General features: G+C 53.1%; 1 protein-coding gene across 1 annotated transcript; it reads left to right on the forward strand.

Moving 5' to 3' along the window:
- Nucleotides 1-8,325: 8,325 nt before the first annotated feature.
- GPR37L1 (G protein-coupled receptor 37 like 1) lies at nucleotides 8,326-14,990 on the forward strand. Its single transcript, XM_032288737.1, has 2 exons — nucleotides 8,326-9,109; nucleotides 13,238-14,990. Exons 1-2 carry the CDS (start codon nucleotides 8,480-8,482, stop codon nucleotides 14,051-14,053), a joined length of 1,446 nt encoding a protein of 481 aa, XP_032144628.1. The 5' UTR covers nucleotides 8,326-8,479; the 3' UTR covers nucleotides 14,054-14,990.
- Nucleotides 14,991-17,707: the final 2,717 nt, after the last annotated feature.

Consider the following 17,707-nt stretch of genomic DNA (forward strand, 5'->3'; position numbering starts at 1 on the left):
TAGGAGATACGATGGGGGGGGGCTCTGGGATCTGGGAGGTAGGATCACAGCTTGTCGGCTGGATCCCTGGGCTCCTTATAACCAACTATGCCATTATCTCTTTAGCATTCTTGAGGATTTTTTTTTTTTTTTAGACGGAGTTTCACTCTTGTTACCCAGGCTGGAGTGCAATGGCGCGATCTCGGCTCACCGCAACCTCCGCCTCCTGGGTTCAGGCAATTCTCCTGCCCCAGCCTCCTGAGTCGCTGGGATTACAGGCACGTGCCACCATGCCCAGCTAATTTTTTGTATTTTTAGTAGAGATGGGGTTTCACCATGTTGACCAGGATGGTCTCGATCTCTTGACCTGGTGATCCACCCGCCTCGGCCTCCCACAGTGCTGGGATTACAGGCGTGAGCCACCGCGCCCGGCCTCTTGAGGATTTTATTGCATCTCAACATTCCAGCCTTGCCTTAGCTGTGCTGTAAGGCCAGGGAGGAAAGATGGTGAGATGTGCTAGGAACATGCATGTGGGGAGCTGGCTGCCGTGGCTGGGGAAGTTCACAGCAAGAGATCCCTTAAGGAAAGGGCATCTTGGGGCAGGAGCAGAAGATGGCTGAAAGGCTTTCTACTGACCATCTTCAACGTTTTTGTTTGTTTGTTTTTGAGACGGAGACTCACTCTGTCGCCCAGGCTGGAGTGCAATGGCGAGGTCTTGGCTCACTGCAACCTTGGCCTCCCAGGTTCAAGCGATTCTCCTGCCTCAGCAGCCCATTGGTTAATTATGTATTTTTAGTAGAGACAGATTTCAACATATTGGCCAGGCTGGACTCCTGACCTCAGGTGATCTGCCCATCTTCCAAAGTGCTGGGATTACAGGAGTGAGCCACTACCCACAGCCCAACTCGAAAGTTGTTAAGTGTTACTGTAAGGCTGGCGGTCTCATTGTAAGGGTTTTTGTTGAGGAAGCCAGAAATTTCCTCCCACCCCAATTAAGGAGATTTTGGCATCATATAACAGGTAGGAGTTTTGAGCAGTTTTTTGTTTCTACTTACCATTTACTGGTGGTTTTTTTTTCCTGAAACACATGTACCAAGCATCTACTGAATGCCAGGCACTGAGGACCAAGGTAGGGAGACACAGGATGTGCTCACCAGAGGTTCAGTGAACCCCTGATCTTGGGTCTCCCGGGGCATGGGTTCCTCCCTCCATCCTCTCCTGCAAGCATCCCCTCCATCCCCGTCCCCCACATTTTAATACAATGGGAATACCTTGTATAGTAGTTCTCAAATTCTAGCCTTCATCAGAATCCCCCGAGGACTTGTGAGAAAAACACATAGAGGCTGGGCCCACCCTGTTTCTGATCTAGCAGGTCTAGGGTGGGGCTTGAGAAGGTGCATTTCAAATCAGTTTCCAGGTGTTTCTGATCCTGATGATCCAATAAAAAACCACTGACTTACAGTATCTTAGCAGTCCACAATACCTTTTAAAAATGCCTTTGAGGGGCCGGGCGCGGTAGCTCACGCCTGTAATCCCAGCACTTTGGGAGGCCGAGGCAGGTGGATCACAAGGTCAAGAGATCGAGACCAGCCTGGTCAACACGGTGAAACCCCGTCTCTACTAAAAATACAAAAAAATCAGCTGGGCATGGTGGCACGTGCCTGTAATCCCAGCTGCTCAGGAGGCTGAGGCAGGAGAATTGCCTGAACCCAGGAGGCGGAGGCTGCGGTGAGCCGAGATCGCGCCATTGCACTCCAGCCTGGGTAACGAGAGCGAAACTCCGTCTCAAAAAAAAAAAAAAAAAAAAAAATGCCTTTGAAATTACTGCATTTTATTACCATAGCATGCTTGGGAGACTTCAGGCCCACAAGCATATCCCTTACCTTTTACTGAGGGGAAAATGGAAGGATAGAGAGGTTTCATGACCTCATGGTTTCATCACAAGTTGTAGCTATACTCCTTGGAATCTGGCTTTTTCGTGACTGCTTCCTTCACTCGAATGTGAATTTCTTTTCTTTTCTTTCTGTTTTTGAGATGGGGTCTCACTCTAGCCTAGGCTGGAGTGGAATGGAATGGTGCCATCTCTGCTCATTGCAACCTCTGCCTCCTGGGTTCAAGTGATTCTCCTGCCTCAGCCTCCCAAGTAGCCGGGATTACAGGCATGAGCCACTGTGCCCAGCTAATTTTTGTATTTTTAGTAGAGACAAGGTTTCACCATGCTGGCCAGGCTGGTTTCGAACTCCTGACCTCAGGTGATCCACCCACCTTGGCCTCCCAAAGTGCTAAGATTACAGGCATGAGCCACCGTGCCCAGCCTCAAATATGAATTTCATGAGGGCAGAGGTTATGCTGTGTTGTTCACTCTGTTTCCCAAATGTCTAGGCTAATGCCTGGCACATAGTAGATGCTCAACAAATATTTTTAAAATGACTGAATTGATGTATTCCTGAAATCACAGGGCTAGCTGGTAGCAGAGCTGGGACTCAGTCCCAGATCTCCTGACTTTTAGAAGTGTATTTTCCCACTAGTGGCCCTTCATCTGTCCCCCAGAGCAGGACGTAAGTCCCATTTGGCGCCAGGGGTCCAGAGCTTGGAGGAGAATGATGCAGTGAGATCCAGTAGGATCAGACTGTCTACACTCCCCCAGCCTTACTCCATGTCCAGTGTAGGCCAGATCCGTGTTCCTGTTCAGACTGAAACCCGCGCAGGGGAAAGAGCTTGTCTCAGAATTTGCCCTCCCTGCGTCTTTGGCTGCCTTCTGCTTGTTCCATTTCCAAATCTATAAAACGGGTAGGTATAATAGTACCCTACCTGGGCCGGGTGTGGTGGCTAATGCCTGTAATCCCAGCAGTTTGGGAGGCAGAGGAGGGCGGATCTCCTTAGGTCAGGAGTTTGACACCAGCCTGGCCAACATAGTGAAACCTGTCTCTACTAAAAAGAAATACAAAAAAATTAGCCATACGTGGTGACGCGTGTCTATAATCCCAGCTACTCCAGAGGCTGAGGCTGGATAATCTCCTGTACCTGAAAGGCAGAGTTTGCAGTCAGCTGAGATCATGCCATTGCACTCCAGCCTAGGAGGCTGAACGAGACTCCATCTCAAAAAAAAAAAAAAAAAAAAAAAGAAAAGAAAAAATTAGTACCCTACCTTATAAGGTTTCTGTGGGAATCAAACAAATGAATTCCAGCCAGTAGCTAACATGTATACAGTGTTTATCATGTGCCAGATATTATTCTAATGACTTACATAGATGAACTCATTTAATCTTTTTTTAAGTTGGTGTCTTGCTATTGCAAGGCTGGAGTGCAGTGGCTATTCACAGGCGAGATCACAGCACACTAACTCAAACTAATGGCCTTAAAGGATCCTCCTGCCCCAGCCTCTCTAGTAGCTGGGACTACAGGTGTATGTCACCACGCCTGGCATCATTTAATCTTACTTATTTATTTTGAGGCAGGGTCTTGCTTTGTTGCCCAAGCGGGTGTGCAATGCCACAATCATGGTTCACTGCAGCCTTGATTTCCTGGGCTCAAGTGATCCTCCCGCCTCAGTTTCCTGAGTTGATGGGATGATAGCCATGCACCAGCCGTGCGCAGTTAATTTTTGTATTTTTGTATTTTTTTTTTTTTGGAGACGGAGTTTCACTCTTGTTACCCAGGCTGGAGTGCAATGGTGCGATCTCGGCTCACCGCAACCTCCGCCTCCTGGGTTCAGGCAATTCTCCTGCCTCAGCCTCCCGAGTAGCTGGGGTTACAGGCACGCGCCACCATGCCCAGCTAATTTTTTGTAGTTTTAGTAGAGACGGGGTTTCACTGTGTTGACCAGGATGGTCTTGATCTCTTGACCTCGTGATCCACCCGCCTCGGCCTCCCAAAGTGCTGGGATTACAGGCGTGAGCCACCGCGCCCGGCCGTATTTTTTTTTTTTTGTAGACACAGGGTCTTGCCATGTTGCCCAGGCTGGTCTTGAACTCCTAAGCTCAAGTGAGCTTCCTGCCTCGGCCTCCCAAAGTGCTGGGATTACAGGGGAGAGTCACCTCGCCCAGCATTTAATCTTAATCTTCACAACAAGCCTGTTGCTATCTTCACATTACAGATGAGGCAACCGAGGGACAGAGGTTACATACTTGACCAAAGTCACATACACAGCTAGTAAATGGCAGAGCCAGGGCTTAAATCCAGGCTCTCTGATTCCAGAGTGTGCTCTTGGCTGGAGAACGCATGGCGCATGGAATCTGCTCAGTACAACATTCGCTCATATTTTTCTCATGGGTGGCGCTTCCACACCAGTCCAGATGACCTCACTGCCACCTCAGTGCCTCCCTCCCACCGTCACCCAACTAAGTACCTTTTCTGTAGCCAGCACTGGGGAAACTCCCAGGGAGAGAAATGGGGAATTCCTGGGATCATGGAGAGACACTCCCAAGGGCTAGGAAAGTCTTCCACCTCTGCCTGGCAGGCTTCTGAGTAGGGGACATGCCTCCAGCTTGGTCCAGAGAGAGGAGTCTTCCTAAGGTAGAAAGAACTAGAGGTTGGAGAAAAGGACTTTCGGGTGACCCATGATGGGCACCCTCCAGAGGGCTGGAGGGGAAGAGTAGGTACGTCCCTCCTCCCTTTAGTCCCAGCCCTGGGGACCCACCCTGTCCCATGTCATCTCTTTTCAGATGGCCTCCTCAGACAGCCACAGAACGTCTATGGGCAGGACGTGGGCAGCGTGCGATTGGTTACGGTCAGATGGGGTGAACGTCTGAGGCCAGGCCCTTAAGCTCCATCAGTGGACATTTGGTTCCACCTAGTGGCCTCTGACATTCCAACCATCCTCACAGAGACTGGGACAAGGGGCACCGTTTCAGGTATTCAGTGTTTATTGAACACCTACTCTGCATGAGGCAAAATATAAGGTTCGATGGAGGCATATTCATGAGCGTAAAGAGGCCGGGCGAGGTAATTCATGCCTGTAATCCCACTGAGGTGGACAGATTGCTTGAGCCCAGGAGTTCTAGACCAGCCTGGGCAATAGAGGGAGATCCTATCTCTACCAAAAAAAAAAAAAAAAAAGCTGGGCATGGTGGCATGTGTGGGCCCAGCTGCTTGGGAGGCTGAGATGGGAGGATCAATTGAGCCCAGGAGGAGCTGAGGCTGCAGTGAGCCTAGCTCCTGCTGCTGTACTCCAGTCTGGGTGACAGAGCAAGACCCCGTCTCTAAATAAAATAAAATAAGCAGAAAAAGAAAAAAGGAAAAAAAAAGCTGGGTGGAGGGGGATTAAAAAAAAAAAGAAAAGAGAAAAAATAAGAAGCAGAAGGTCAGGCAGGGTGGTGTGCACCTGTAGTCCCAGCTTGGGAGGCTGAGGTGGAAGGATTGCTTGATCCCAGGAGTTCAAGGCTGCAGTGAGTATGATCATGTCACTTCGCTCCAGCCTTGGCAATAGAGCAGGGCTCTGTCTCTTAATTTTATTTTATTTTTTTAAAGAACAGAGAACTGCCGGGTGCGGTGGCTCAAGTCTGTAATCCCAGCACTTTGGGAGGCCGAGGCGGGTGGATGACGAGGTCAAGAGATTGAGACCATCCTGGTCAACATGATGAAACCCCGTCTCTACTAAAAATACAAAACATTATCTGGGCATGGTGGTGCGTGCCTGTAATCCCAGCTTCTCAGGAGGCTGAGGCAGGAGAATTGCCTGAACCCAGGAAGCGGAGGTTGCGGTGAGCTGAGATCGCGCCATTGCACTCCAGCCTGGGTAACATGAGTGAAACTCCATCTCAAAAAAAAAAAAAAAAAAAAAAAAAAAAAGAAAAAGAGCAGAGAACTAACATTTACTCTGCTCTCTATGTACCAGCCTTGGGCTTGGGTCTACACTGTGTTGGCACGTGCCTGTGGAGCACTGAGGATCCCACAGCAGAGACAGGACTGCCCAGTGCCTAGCCTGGTCACTTGGCTTCTCAGGACTTGTTTCCACTCCTGAAAAATAAGAAGATAGGTGTGAATTTTCTCTAGCATCTCTTCCTATGTTAAAATTCTGTGAAGTCACACAAAGGAGTGGTTAAGAGTTTCAGCCTTGGGCTGGGTGAGGTGGCTCATGCCTGTAATCCCAGAACTTTGGAAGGCTGAGGCGGGTAAATCACTTGAGCTCAGGAATTTGAGAGCAGCCTGGGCAACATGGCAAAAACCCCGTCTCACTAAAAATACAAAAATTAGCCAGGTGTGGTGGTGCATGCCTGTGGTCCCAGCTATCTGGGAGGATTGTTTGAGCCTAGGAGGCAGAGGTTGCAGTGAGCCTAGATCATGCCACTGCACTCTAACCTGGATGATAGAGCCAGATCCTGTCTCGAAAAAAAAAAAAAAGAGTTTCAGCTTTGGAGTTGAACAAACCTGCATTTGGATCTCAGCTGTCCTTCACTTGGGAAAGTTGCTTTACCTTTTAGAATCTGGGGTAATATTATAAAGATTAAGTGATAATTATAGCAAGCATTTAGCACAGAGTGTGGCACTTGGTGAGTGGTGATGCTGGAGATGATGGATGATTCTGGTTACCCAAATACCCAAAAGCCACACCACAAGGCAGAAGGTGGTAGGTTTCCTCCCTCCCTCCCTCCCTCCCTTCCTTCTTTCTTCCCTTCCTCTCTTCCTCCCTTTCTTTTTTTTTTTTTGTAAATTTTTTTTATAAATGGAGACAAGGTTTCACTATGTTGGTCAGGCTGGTCTCAAACTCCTGACCTCAAGTGATCCACCCGCCTTAGCCTCCCAAAGTGCTGGGATTACAGGTGTGAGCCACCATGCCCGACCCCTTCCTTTCTTTTTCTTTCTTTCTCCTTTTCTTTCTTCCTCCCCTCCCCTCCCCTCCCCTTTCTTGATGGAGTCTTGTTGCTGCCCAAGCTGCAGTGCAGTGACATGATCTCGGCTCACTGCACCCTCCGACACTGAGGTTCAAGCAATTCTCCTGTCTCAGCCTCCTGACTAGCTGGGATTACAGGTATGTGCCACCACGCCAGCTGGCTAATTTTTTTTTTTTTTTTTGTATTTTTAGTAGAGACGAGGTTTCACCATGTTGGCCAGGCTGGTCTTGAACTTCTGACCTTGTGATCTGCCTAAAGTGCTGGGATTACTGGCATGAGCCACTTCACTCAGGCTTTTTTTTTTGAAACAGAGTCTTGGTCTGTTGCTGAATTTACGCATGTATTTCCTTCTCTGTACCAAAAGCTCATTGGTGGCAGAGATCTTCTACATTTTTGTATTTTTTTTTTTTTTTTGGTCAGAATCTTGCTCTGTTGCCTAGACTGGAGTGCAATGGTGTGATCTCAGCTCACTGCAGCCTCTGACTCCTGGGTTCAAGTGATACTCCTACTTCAGCCTCCCGAGTAGCTGGGATTAGAGGCGCCCACCAACACCCCTGGCTAAGTTTTATATTTTTAGTAGAGATGGGGTTTGCCCATGTTGGCCAGGCTGGTCTCAAACTCCTGACCTTGTGATCTGCCCTCCTCAGCCTCCCAAAGTGCTGGGATTACAGGCATGGTCCACCGCACCTGGCTACATTTTTGTATTCTGAATGTCTGGAAAAAGATGTATTATTGCAAATGTCCATGGATCTTGTGTCTGGCTCAGAATATGGTGTTTTAGGCCGGGTGCAGTGGCTCATGTTTGTAATCCCAACACTTTGGGAGGTCGAGGCAGGCGGATCACCTAAGGTCAGGAGTTTGAGACTACCCTAGCCAACATGGTGAAACACCATCTTTACTAAAAATAAAAAAATTAGCCAGGTATGGTGGCAGGTGCCCATAATCCCAGCTACTCAGGAGGCTGAGGCAGGAGAATCACTAGAACCCGGTAGGCAGAGGTTGCAGTGAGCTGAGATTGTGCCATTGCACTCCAGCCTGGGTGACAAGAGTGAAACTCTGTCTCAAAAAAAAGAAGAAAAAAAAAAAATTAGAAGGCTCTGGAGTCAGATCTGGGTTCTGAGCCTTGCTCTGCCTTGTATCAACTGTGTGGCAAGTGACCGGCTTCTACAAACCTCAGATTTGTGATCTGAGATTAGTCAAGGGTTAATCGAGAAACCGCTGAGTGTGAGGACTTGGTAAGTGTTCCGTAAGTGACAGTGGTGGTTATTGCAGAGTTTTGAATGGAGGAGCTGCCTTAGAATCAGGAGACCTTTGTCCCAGTTCCCATTCTGCCCCACCTCCCTGTGTCATCCTAGGCAGGCCACATTTCCTCCTTGGTCTCAGGGGCCTGGAGCAGGTGCCCTCTTAGGCCGCCACAGCCTGACAAGCTATGGGGCCTGAGAACGGGCGTCGTGGAGGATGAGACGTGCGAGGGCAGCAAAGAGTGCTATGTGTCCAGCAGAGGGCCCTGCCCGGGCCGTGGCCGGAGGCTGGGAGGGAGGGCGGGCGATGCCAGACGCCTGACTGGAGGCGGACCCAGCCGGCCAGCTGCCTCTCTGGAGCCCAGCTCTTGGGCCCCCTGCACTCACCTGCTCTTCCCGGGTGGCTGCCTCCTGCTCGTCCAGCCATGCGGTGGCCGTGGCCCCTGGCTGTCTCTCTTGCTGTGATTTTGGCTGTGGGGCCAAGCAGGGTCTCTGGGGGTAACCCCCTGCACCTGGGGAGGCACAGAGCCGAGACCCAGGAACAGCAGAGCCGATCCAAGAGGGGCACTGAGGATGAGGAGGGCAAGGGCGTGCAGCAATATGTGCCTGAGGAGTGGGCAGAGTACCCCCGGCCCATTCACCCGGCTGGCCTGCAGCCCACCAAGCCCTTGGTCACCACCAGCCCTAACCCCGACAAGGATGGGGGCACCCCAGGCAGTGGGCAGGATCTGAGGGGCAATCTGACGGGGGCACCGGGGCGGAGGCTGCAGATCCAGAACCCCCTATATCCGGTGACCGAGAGCTCCTACAGTGCCTACGCCGTCATGCTCCTGGCGCTGGTGGTATTTGCAGTGGGCATCGTGGGCAATCTGTCGGTCATGTGCATCGTGTGGCACAGCTACTACCTGAAGAGTGCCTGGAACTCCATCCTCGCCAGCCTGGCCCTCTGGGATTTTCTGGTCCTCTTTTTCTGCCTCCCTATTGTCATCTTCAATGAGATCACCAAGCAGAGGCTACTGGGTGATGTTTCCTGTCGGGCCGTGCCCTTCATGGAGGTGAGTGTGTGTTCCGCTTGAGCTCAGCTGGGAGGCTGCCATCCAGGGAAGGGGTTCAGAGTCTCCGTCAGGCCCATGGAAGTGGAATTTCTGGGTGTGCAAAACCCCAGAGCTTGGAGCTCTGACTTGCTTTTCCCCTACCTTGGAGAAAGAGATAAATACAGTATTGGTTTCTGGCTGCTCTCAGAACTAAGCAGGCCAGGGTGACTGGAGGGTGTGTGTGGCCCCTGAGTTCCAGCCCCAGCCTGATCTCCTGCTGTGGGAGCAACCTCAAGACAGGCCTCCCCCACTTTCTCCAGACCCAAAGCTGCCCTCGCTTTCCTCAGCCCTCCTCCCCTGCCCCACCCGAGACCCCCGATCCCGCCGTCCTTTCTGCAACTCCTCTTCCTCCCTCTGTACCCCCTGCCACTGTCTGCTCCCACAGCCCCCTTCACTGCTCCTCAGTCTCCTGCCTCCCCAAGGAGTGCTTGAAAGGAGAGCCAAATTTCCCACACAGCCCTCTGGATCAAGTCAGCATCCACTCCCCGAGAATACAAGAACCAGAAGCAAAAGACCCCTCTGTTCTTCCCTCCCTGCTGGGATTCTTGTTGTCACCATTGTCATTTCTACCAGGAACCTCCCAGATCCTCTCTGAAAGGGAATACCTGGTTCTGGGCACTGGAACTAGTAGGGGGCTCTAATCTCAGCTCTGCCGCTGACATACTGGGCATCACTGGGCAGGTTGCATTACCTCTCCAATTTCATTTCCCAACCAGGGGGGTAATCCAGATGGTCCTTCCAGCTGGCCTGTACCACAGCTCTAAAGTATATGACTATGCCCTCACTTCTGGGAGCTTCTAGGATAAGTCCATGGATGTCAAAGGATGTGTAGCGCATAGAGAGACAACCTAAAACACTGCAGAAACGTAGCCGTATGTGCATTTATGCAAGACACAGCAAGGCCACTCTCTAAGACAAAATAAGCAAACAGTCTTTCAAATTGTGTCTGCATGGACGGTAGTGGAGTGACTGTGGCCTCCCTGTGAAGCTGGTGTTCCTTTGTGAATGATGCTGCATGACAAGGGGGACTTGCCTGGCCAGAGAAGGGCTCAGGATCAGGCAGACGGACACAGGTCCTCTTCCAAGGTCTGTCCCCACCTCACCATGTAACAAAGATGATATCATAGTTGGACGGACTCTGAGTCTCAGCAGTGGGTATAGTCCTTTTCTGTCCTTGCCAACCCAGGGAGACTGACAGTGGTCCAAAGGCACTCCATCCTGAAAGAAGACCCTGCAGCTGGAGACAGCCTTTGGGTCTTAGTTACCGTCTTGTGCTCACGCCCCAGGTGAGCTGTGCGTGCTTAGATGCAGGACCTTGAAATTGAGCAGACTAGATTAGGAACTAGGTTTTCCCCATCATTAGCTGCGTGATTTGGTAAATTACTTTAACTGCCTAAATCTCAATTTCCTTGTCTGTAAAGTGGGGATAACAGCAATAATAATAAAGCTATTTGGATGAATTCCTAAGGGATTAAATGGGTAATGTCTATAAAGTGCTTAGAATTAAAATCAGTAGATGGTGGTTTTTATTTGGGCATGGGATAGAAGAGAAGGGGAAAAGGACAGGCACATATGACCTCTTGCTTGCATGTGGCTGGTAGGTCAATGAACACACCTGGCCCTGCCTGACTCCTGGGCCAGCCCCTCCATACCTCCCAGAGGACAGAGATGATCCCTAGGCCGGCAGAGTGGATCCTTCCAGGCTGGGTGGTAGGATGGGAGGAGGGAGACAACACTCTTTTTCTTTTTTTGAGATGGAGTCTCACTCTGTCACATAGGCTGGAATGCAGTGGTGTGATCTCAGCTCACTGCAACCTCCACCTCCCAGGTTCAAACAGTCCTCCCACCTCAGCCTCCCAAGTAGATGCGACCACAGCACGTGCTATCATGCCTGGCTAACTTTTTTTTTGTTTTTTTTTTTTTTTTGAGACGGAGTTTCGCTCTTGTTACCCAGGCTGGAGTGCAATGGCGCGATCTCGGCTCACCGCAACCTCCGCCTCCCAGGTTCAGGCAATTCTCCTGCCCCAGCCTCCTGAGTAGCTGGGATTACAGGCACGCGCCACCATGCCCAGCTAATTTTTTGTATTTTAAGTAGAGACGGGGTTTCACCATGTTGACCAGGATCGTCTCGATGTCTTGACCTCGTGATCCACCCGCCTCGGCCTCCCACAGTGCTGGGATTACAGGCTTGAGCCACCGCGCCCGGCATGCCTGGCTAACTTTTATATTTTTGGTAGAGACAGGGTTTCACTATGTTGCCCAGGCTGGTCGCCAACCCCTGAGCTCAAGCTATCAGCCTGCCTTGGCCTCCTAAAGTGCTGGGATTACAGGTGTGAGCCACCACGCCCAGCAACACCCTTTTATAGGGAGGATCTCAGGATGGCGCTGAGGAGGGAGCAGGAGAAGGCAGCTTAGAATAAAACTTGAGATATTTTTGAGATGTAAAAGAGAAGGAGAAGGCCAGGCACGGTGGCTCACGCCTGTAATCCCAGCACTTTGGGAGGCTGAGGCGGGCGGATCATGAGGTCAGGAGATAGAGGCCATCCTGGCCAACATGGTGAAACTGTGTTTCTACTAAAAGTACAAAAATTGGCTGGCATGGTGGCGCACACCTGTGGTCCCAGCTACTCAGGAGAATCTCTTGAACCCGGGAGGCAAGGTTGCAGTAAGCCGAGATCACGGCACTACACTCCAGCCTTGGTGACAGAGGGAGACTCTGTCTCAAAAAAAAAAAAAAGGAGAGAATGGCGTTTCTACCCAAGTCTGAAGGCTGTGCCTCCGCAGGCCTGGGCTCGCCTGCCAAGAGAGGGGGTTGGGGTTCTCACAAAGGACACTTAGTGGCTGTGCTAAAAGCCGGGGATTGTGTTCCCCCAGCCAGAAGAGGGAAGAATTTGGACAGGAGGGGGATCTGAGCACAATCCCTGCGTGTGGCCGGCAGCGTCTGATGGCCCGGGAGGGTCTCTTCTTCCTTCCTGCTCTTTGGCTCTCTCCTCCCCTGCTGCGTGGGCTGCTTCCTCTTGGCTCAAGGGGTGGCTTTCCTTGTGCTTGATGAATAGTGTTCAAGCATGGTGGGCACAGGCTGCTCGGAGGGGGGCTGCTTCTCCACACAGACAGGCCCTGGGCTTCTCTGGATAGGGCCAGGAGCAGGAGTGTGTGTGTGTGTGTGTGTGTGTGTGTGTGTGTGTGTGTGTGTGTGTATGCGTGTGCGCGCGCGCGCGTGTGCGCATGGGCACATGTGCAAGCCGTGTTCCCCAAGACCATTCACTCCATCCATGCACATAATGGGGTGCAGGAAGTGAAAGGGCCTGCAAAGTTCCAGAACTTCTATGTTTTTATTTTGGTTATTCCTTTGAGATGATTTTCCAAAGTCTGCCAGAGAGCATCAGGGTCTGTGGGAGCCAGGCCATTCATCCTCCAGCCAGAGAGGCAAAGAACAAGGGGAAGGAGGCAGGTGCGTGTGCGAACCTCAGCTCTGCCATTCATCAGCAGCGTGGTCCTGGGCAAGTCACTGTTCCTGCCTGAGCCTGAGTTTCAACTGTAAGGTGGTTGATTGGGAATGTGATGACATCTAAGGTGCCTGACCCATAGGAAATGCTCATTAAATGGAGTTGTAACTGTTCTTCCTTCCTTCCTTCCTTCCTTCCCTCCCTCAATCCCTCCCTCCCTCCCTTCCTTCCTTTTTCCTTCCACAGGGTCTTGTTCTGTCACCCAGGCTGGAGTGCAGTGTCGCAGTCTCCGCTCACTGCAGCCTCGACCTCCTGGGCTCAAGCCATCCTCCTACCTCCGCCTCCTGAGTAGTTGGGACTACAGCCATACATCAGAAGACGGGCTATTTTTTTGTATTTTTAGTAGAGGCTGGGTTCCGTCATGTTGCCCAGGCTGGCCTCAAACTCCTGGGCTCAAACGATCTGCCGGCCTTGGCCTCTCAAAGTGCTGGGATTACAGACGTGAGCCACCACGCGTGGCCCATTATAATTTCTGTGCTTATCACTCAGTTCATTGTCTAACTGAACCAGAAGCCAGGTGTCCTTCCTTGTCCCATAGGTTTTGACCAAGTGCTTCTCTCTTCCTCCGCATCCTTGCCCACAGGTCTCCTCTCTGGGAGTCACGACCTTCAGTCTCTGTGCCCTGGGCATTGACCGCTTCCACGTGGCCACCAGCACCCTGCCCAAGGTGAGGCCCATCGAGCGGTGCCAATCCATCCTGGCCAAGCTGGCCGTCATCTGGGTGGGCTCCATGACGCTGGCTGTGCCCGAGCTCCTGCTGTGGCAGCTGGCACAGGAGCCCGCCCCCACCATAGGCACCCTGGACTCCTGCATCATGAAACCCTCGGCCAGCCTGCCCGAGTCCCTGTACTCACTGGTGATGACCTACCAGAATGCCCGTATGTGGTGGTATTTCGGCTGCTACTTCTGCCTGCCCATCCTCTTCACGGTCACCTGTCAGCTGGTGACGTGGCGGGTGCGAGGCCCTCCAGGGAGGAAGCCGGAGTGCAGGGCCAGCAAGCACGAGCAGTGTGAGAGCCAGCTCAACAGCACCGTGGTGGGCCTGACTGTGGTCTACGCCTTCTGCACCCTCCCGGAGAACGTCTGCAACATCGTGGTGGCCTACCTCTCCACCGAGCTGACCCGCCAGACCCTGGACCTCCTGGGCCTCATCAACCAGTTCTCCGCCTTCTTCAAGGGCGCCATCACCCCGGTGCTGCTCCTCTGCATCTGCAGGCCGCTGGGCCAGGCCTTCCTGGACTGCTGCTGCTGCTGCTGCTGCGAGGAGTGCGGCGGGGCTCCGGAGGCCTCAGCCACCAGCGGCTCGGACAACAAGCTCAAGACCGAGGTGTCCTCTTCCATCTACTTCCACAAGCCCAGGGAGTCACCGCCGCTCCTGCCCCTGGGCACGCCTTGCTGAGGCCTCGGCAGGGGTGGGGCGGGAGGGAGGGGCCGCCACCCCGCCGGTGTCTGCTGTTCTTTCCCCATAGGTCTTGCTTTGCTGCCTGCCTTGCTGTCTAGAGATGGACTTGGTTCCTCTTGTCGAGGTTTGGGAGTGTCAAGCCCCTCCCCACACGGGGCCTTTGCTGTCCCTTGCGGGGCCCTCCAGCCCTGTCCTTTCCACTGGTGGGCGGTGATCCTTCTAGGTCCTTAGAACTGCCCAGAAACTCTGAGTCCCAGCAGCTGGGAGCCAGAACGTCGCCTGCCCTCCCTTGGGTCCAGCCTTTCTTCCCTCTGTCCACCTCGGAGCCTGACCATACTCTAGATGTGCCCTCCTCACTCATCATCTTCCTTCCCCAACCTGGGGCCCTATCTTCAAACGGGGGCTCCTTGGGGGCCAGCCCAGTGTGGCTCAGCACACTCTTCTTGTTTGTTTTTTGGAGACGGAGTCTTGCTCTGTCACCCAGGCTGGAGTGCAATGGTCCGATCTCAGCTCACTACAACCTCCGCCTCCTGGGTTCAAGCAATTCTCTCGCCTCAGCCTCTGGAATAGCTGAGATTACAGGTGTGCACCATCACGCCCGGCTAATTTTTGTATTTGTAGAAGAGACGGGGTTTCACCATGTTGGCCAGGCAGGTGTTGAACTCCTGACCTCGAGTGATCCTCCTGGCTCGGCCTCCCAAGGTGCTGGGATTGGAGGTGTGAGCCGCCGTGCCTGGCCTCAGCACGCTTCTCTGGACTGGATCTGTCCAGCCCTGGACGCCTCCTCCTACTGGCGCCTTCTTTTCTTCCGGAGGATTTCTCTCTCCTTCGTCCTCATTTCTTTGGGATCCCCTGGCTGCCCTGTCCCAGCCCCCTGGTTAGGTGCTTTCCCATAGGAGGCCCTTCTTGAGAAACAATAAACTAGGTCGAGCTACCCCTCTGCCCGTCCACTTTCTTGTGCCACATCCTGGCAGGGCCCAGATGCACCGGGCCTTCCTGGCCTGGCAGTGCCTTGGGGAGTTTCTCCTGACCTGGCCTGTCTGTGGCTGATGTTCAGCACAGCCCTGTGGCCCTGGGGACTCCAAGGGTTTTATGGCTTTTGAGGGACAGAGAGGATAGAGGGCTTGGGGAGCCGGGGGGCTTAAGTCCTCACTCTGGCCTAAACCCCAGGGGCCCTGGGAAGTCAAAAGCCTGCAAAGTATCTCCTCTGGAGCCCTCATCTCTGCTATGCCCTCTCTCCACAAAGCCCCCCTTGGAGGGAGTCCAGTGGTCTTCCCTCTGTGAGCCCCAGGGCTTCCCAGCCTTTGTCACTCTGAGAACTGCTCTTGTTCAGTTTCTTAGAACGGACTGTTTTGCCTGTAGACCGCCCAGCTGCCTGCCCCCACCCAGCCCCCACCCAGCCCCCACCCAGCCCCCACCGCACCGCCCTTCCCTGCAGAGCTCCCGCCATCCGCAGCAGACCCTTCATGCAGCTCCGCCTGCTGGGTCTGGCCCTTGAAGTCCCACTTACTTCTCCCAGCCCCACGTCTGGGCCCTTCCAGAGGGCACCCTTAGCCTTGTGGGTCCCTGAGAAGCTGTCACAGCCTCAACCAGAAGTGATGCCTCAGCCGGGCCACCACCCGTGCCCTGCCTGGGAGCGTAGCTTTCCTCAGAACCACCGCCCCTGTCTGAAGCGCACTCCTGGGTCCCACCAGACTCCTGCCCACCAGGCCCACCTACAGCATCTACATGGGGCCTCAGGAAGGGTCCCCAGAGCCCAGGGACAGGGAGGGGTGGGGGTTCTGAGCGCCTGGGGCTCCATTCTCCTCTGTCCACCCACCCACACCCCTTGGCCTCAGCCTGCCCTGTACCCGAGCTTCCCTCCCCCTCTCCTGGGGATCTTAACAGCCTTGTTCTCTCTCCCTGGCACCCACCCCCAGGCCGGGTGACGCCGCCAAGAGAGAGGGAGGCCGTTGCTAGGTGATGGCGCTGCCATGCGCACAGCCTTTGTGCTGGGGAGTGACACCCACCCATTTCTCAGCAGACCTGTTGCCACGGTGACTGAAGCCCCCAGCTCTGTCTGTAGAGACTTCAGATGGGTGGGGGAGCAGGTGGGAGAGGGGACCAAAGGCGGGCCTGCCGCACTGAAGCTCCCGGGGACTGTTTCCTCCACGTTTCCCCAGCTCCTTCTCCACCCACCCACCCCCTGGCCCGGAGGCACCACCAGCTTCCTAAGGGATACAGTAAGGGGCTGGGTGAACTGAGGTGAGGTCCAGGACAGGGGGAGAGAGGGCAGGGGAGGAAGACCCCTCAGCATCCTGTTTAGGGGGCCTCCTCCACAAATGGTGCCCTCCACCTCTCCCTCCTGGAGCTGGTTGGCCAGCTCAGAGAGGAAGGGGCAGAGATGGTGGCTCCAAGGCTCTGCCTCCGCTGCCTCCCAGGCCTGCCAACGTGAATGGCTTGCAGAATCAGTCAGCAGGCCAGCGGCCTTGGGAAAGAGCCACTGTCCCGGCAGCCTGGGCCAGCTGGGGGAACAATGTGGGGTTTGTTGCTTAGGGGTCCCAGGCTTGGGGGGTAGGGTTGGCACATGGTGGGCGATGGACTTGAGCTAGGATGCTCTGAGGTGCTGCTGACATGCTCACCCAAGGCAGACTTCAGACCAGCCCTCAGACCCTGATGCCAGGTTACAGGGGCGAGGGGAGCCCGAATCCATCGGGTCCCTCTCCCTGTTCCACTTGAGAGTCACCTTCTCAGCACCTGTCCTGGAAGCTGCGTGCAATTACTTAAACGCAGTCTCAGCTTCCTCATCTGTAAAATGGGAATAATCTGTCCTTCACAGAGGATTATGGTCATTTAATGAGAAAAGATACATCAAGCACCTGAACCTTTTTTCTCCCTCCCTTTTGGGAATTCATTTTTTTTTTTTTTTTTACATTGTGCTCCTACCTGTTGCCCAGGCTGGAGTGCAGTGGTGTGATCTCAGCTCACTGCAACCTCTGCCTCCCAGGTTCAAGCAATTCTCCTGCCTCAGCCTCCTGAGTAGCTGGGATTACAGGCATGTGCCACCATGCCCTGCTAATTTTTGTATTTTTAGTAGAGACAGGGTTTCACCATGTTGGTCAGGCTGGTCTTGAACTCCTGACCTCATTATCCACCTGCCTTGGCCTCCCAAAGTGCTGGGATTACAGGCATGAGCCACCATGCCCAGCAAGGAATTCAATTCTCTAGTGTTACAGAGCAGGCTTGGCCAGAGGATTTTTTTTTTTTTTTGAGACAAAGTCTCACTCTATCACCAGGCTGGAGTGCAGTGGCGCGATCTCGCCTCACTGCAATCTCTGCCTCCTGGGTTCAAGCAATTCTCCTGCTTCATCCTCCTGAGTAGCTGGAACTACAGGTATGCGCCACCACCCCCAGCTGATTTTTTTGTATGTTTAGTAGAGACGGGGTTTCACCATGTTGGCCAGGATGGTCTCAATCTCTTGACCTCGTGATCTGCCTGCCTTGGCCTCCCAAAGGGATTACAGCGTGAGCCACTACGCCCAGCCAGCCAGGGGATTCTTAAATGCAGCCAGGTTTCAGCATCAAAGGGCCCCAAACATGACAATTTACTTATACTCATGATCTCTTCCCCGTTCAACTTTAATAGTTTTTTTTTTTTTTTTTTTTTTTTTT

This window comes from Sapajus apella, unplaced genomic scaffold (assembly GCF_009761245.1).
Source record: "Sapajus apella isolate SASKATOON/1434 unplaced genomic scaffold, GSC_monkey_1.0 scaffold22, whole genome shotgun sequence".
Lineage (NCBI taxonomy): Eukaryota > Metazoa > Chordata > Mammalia > Primates > Cebidae > Sapajus > Sapajus apella.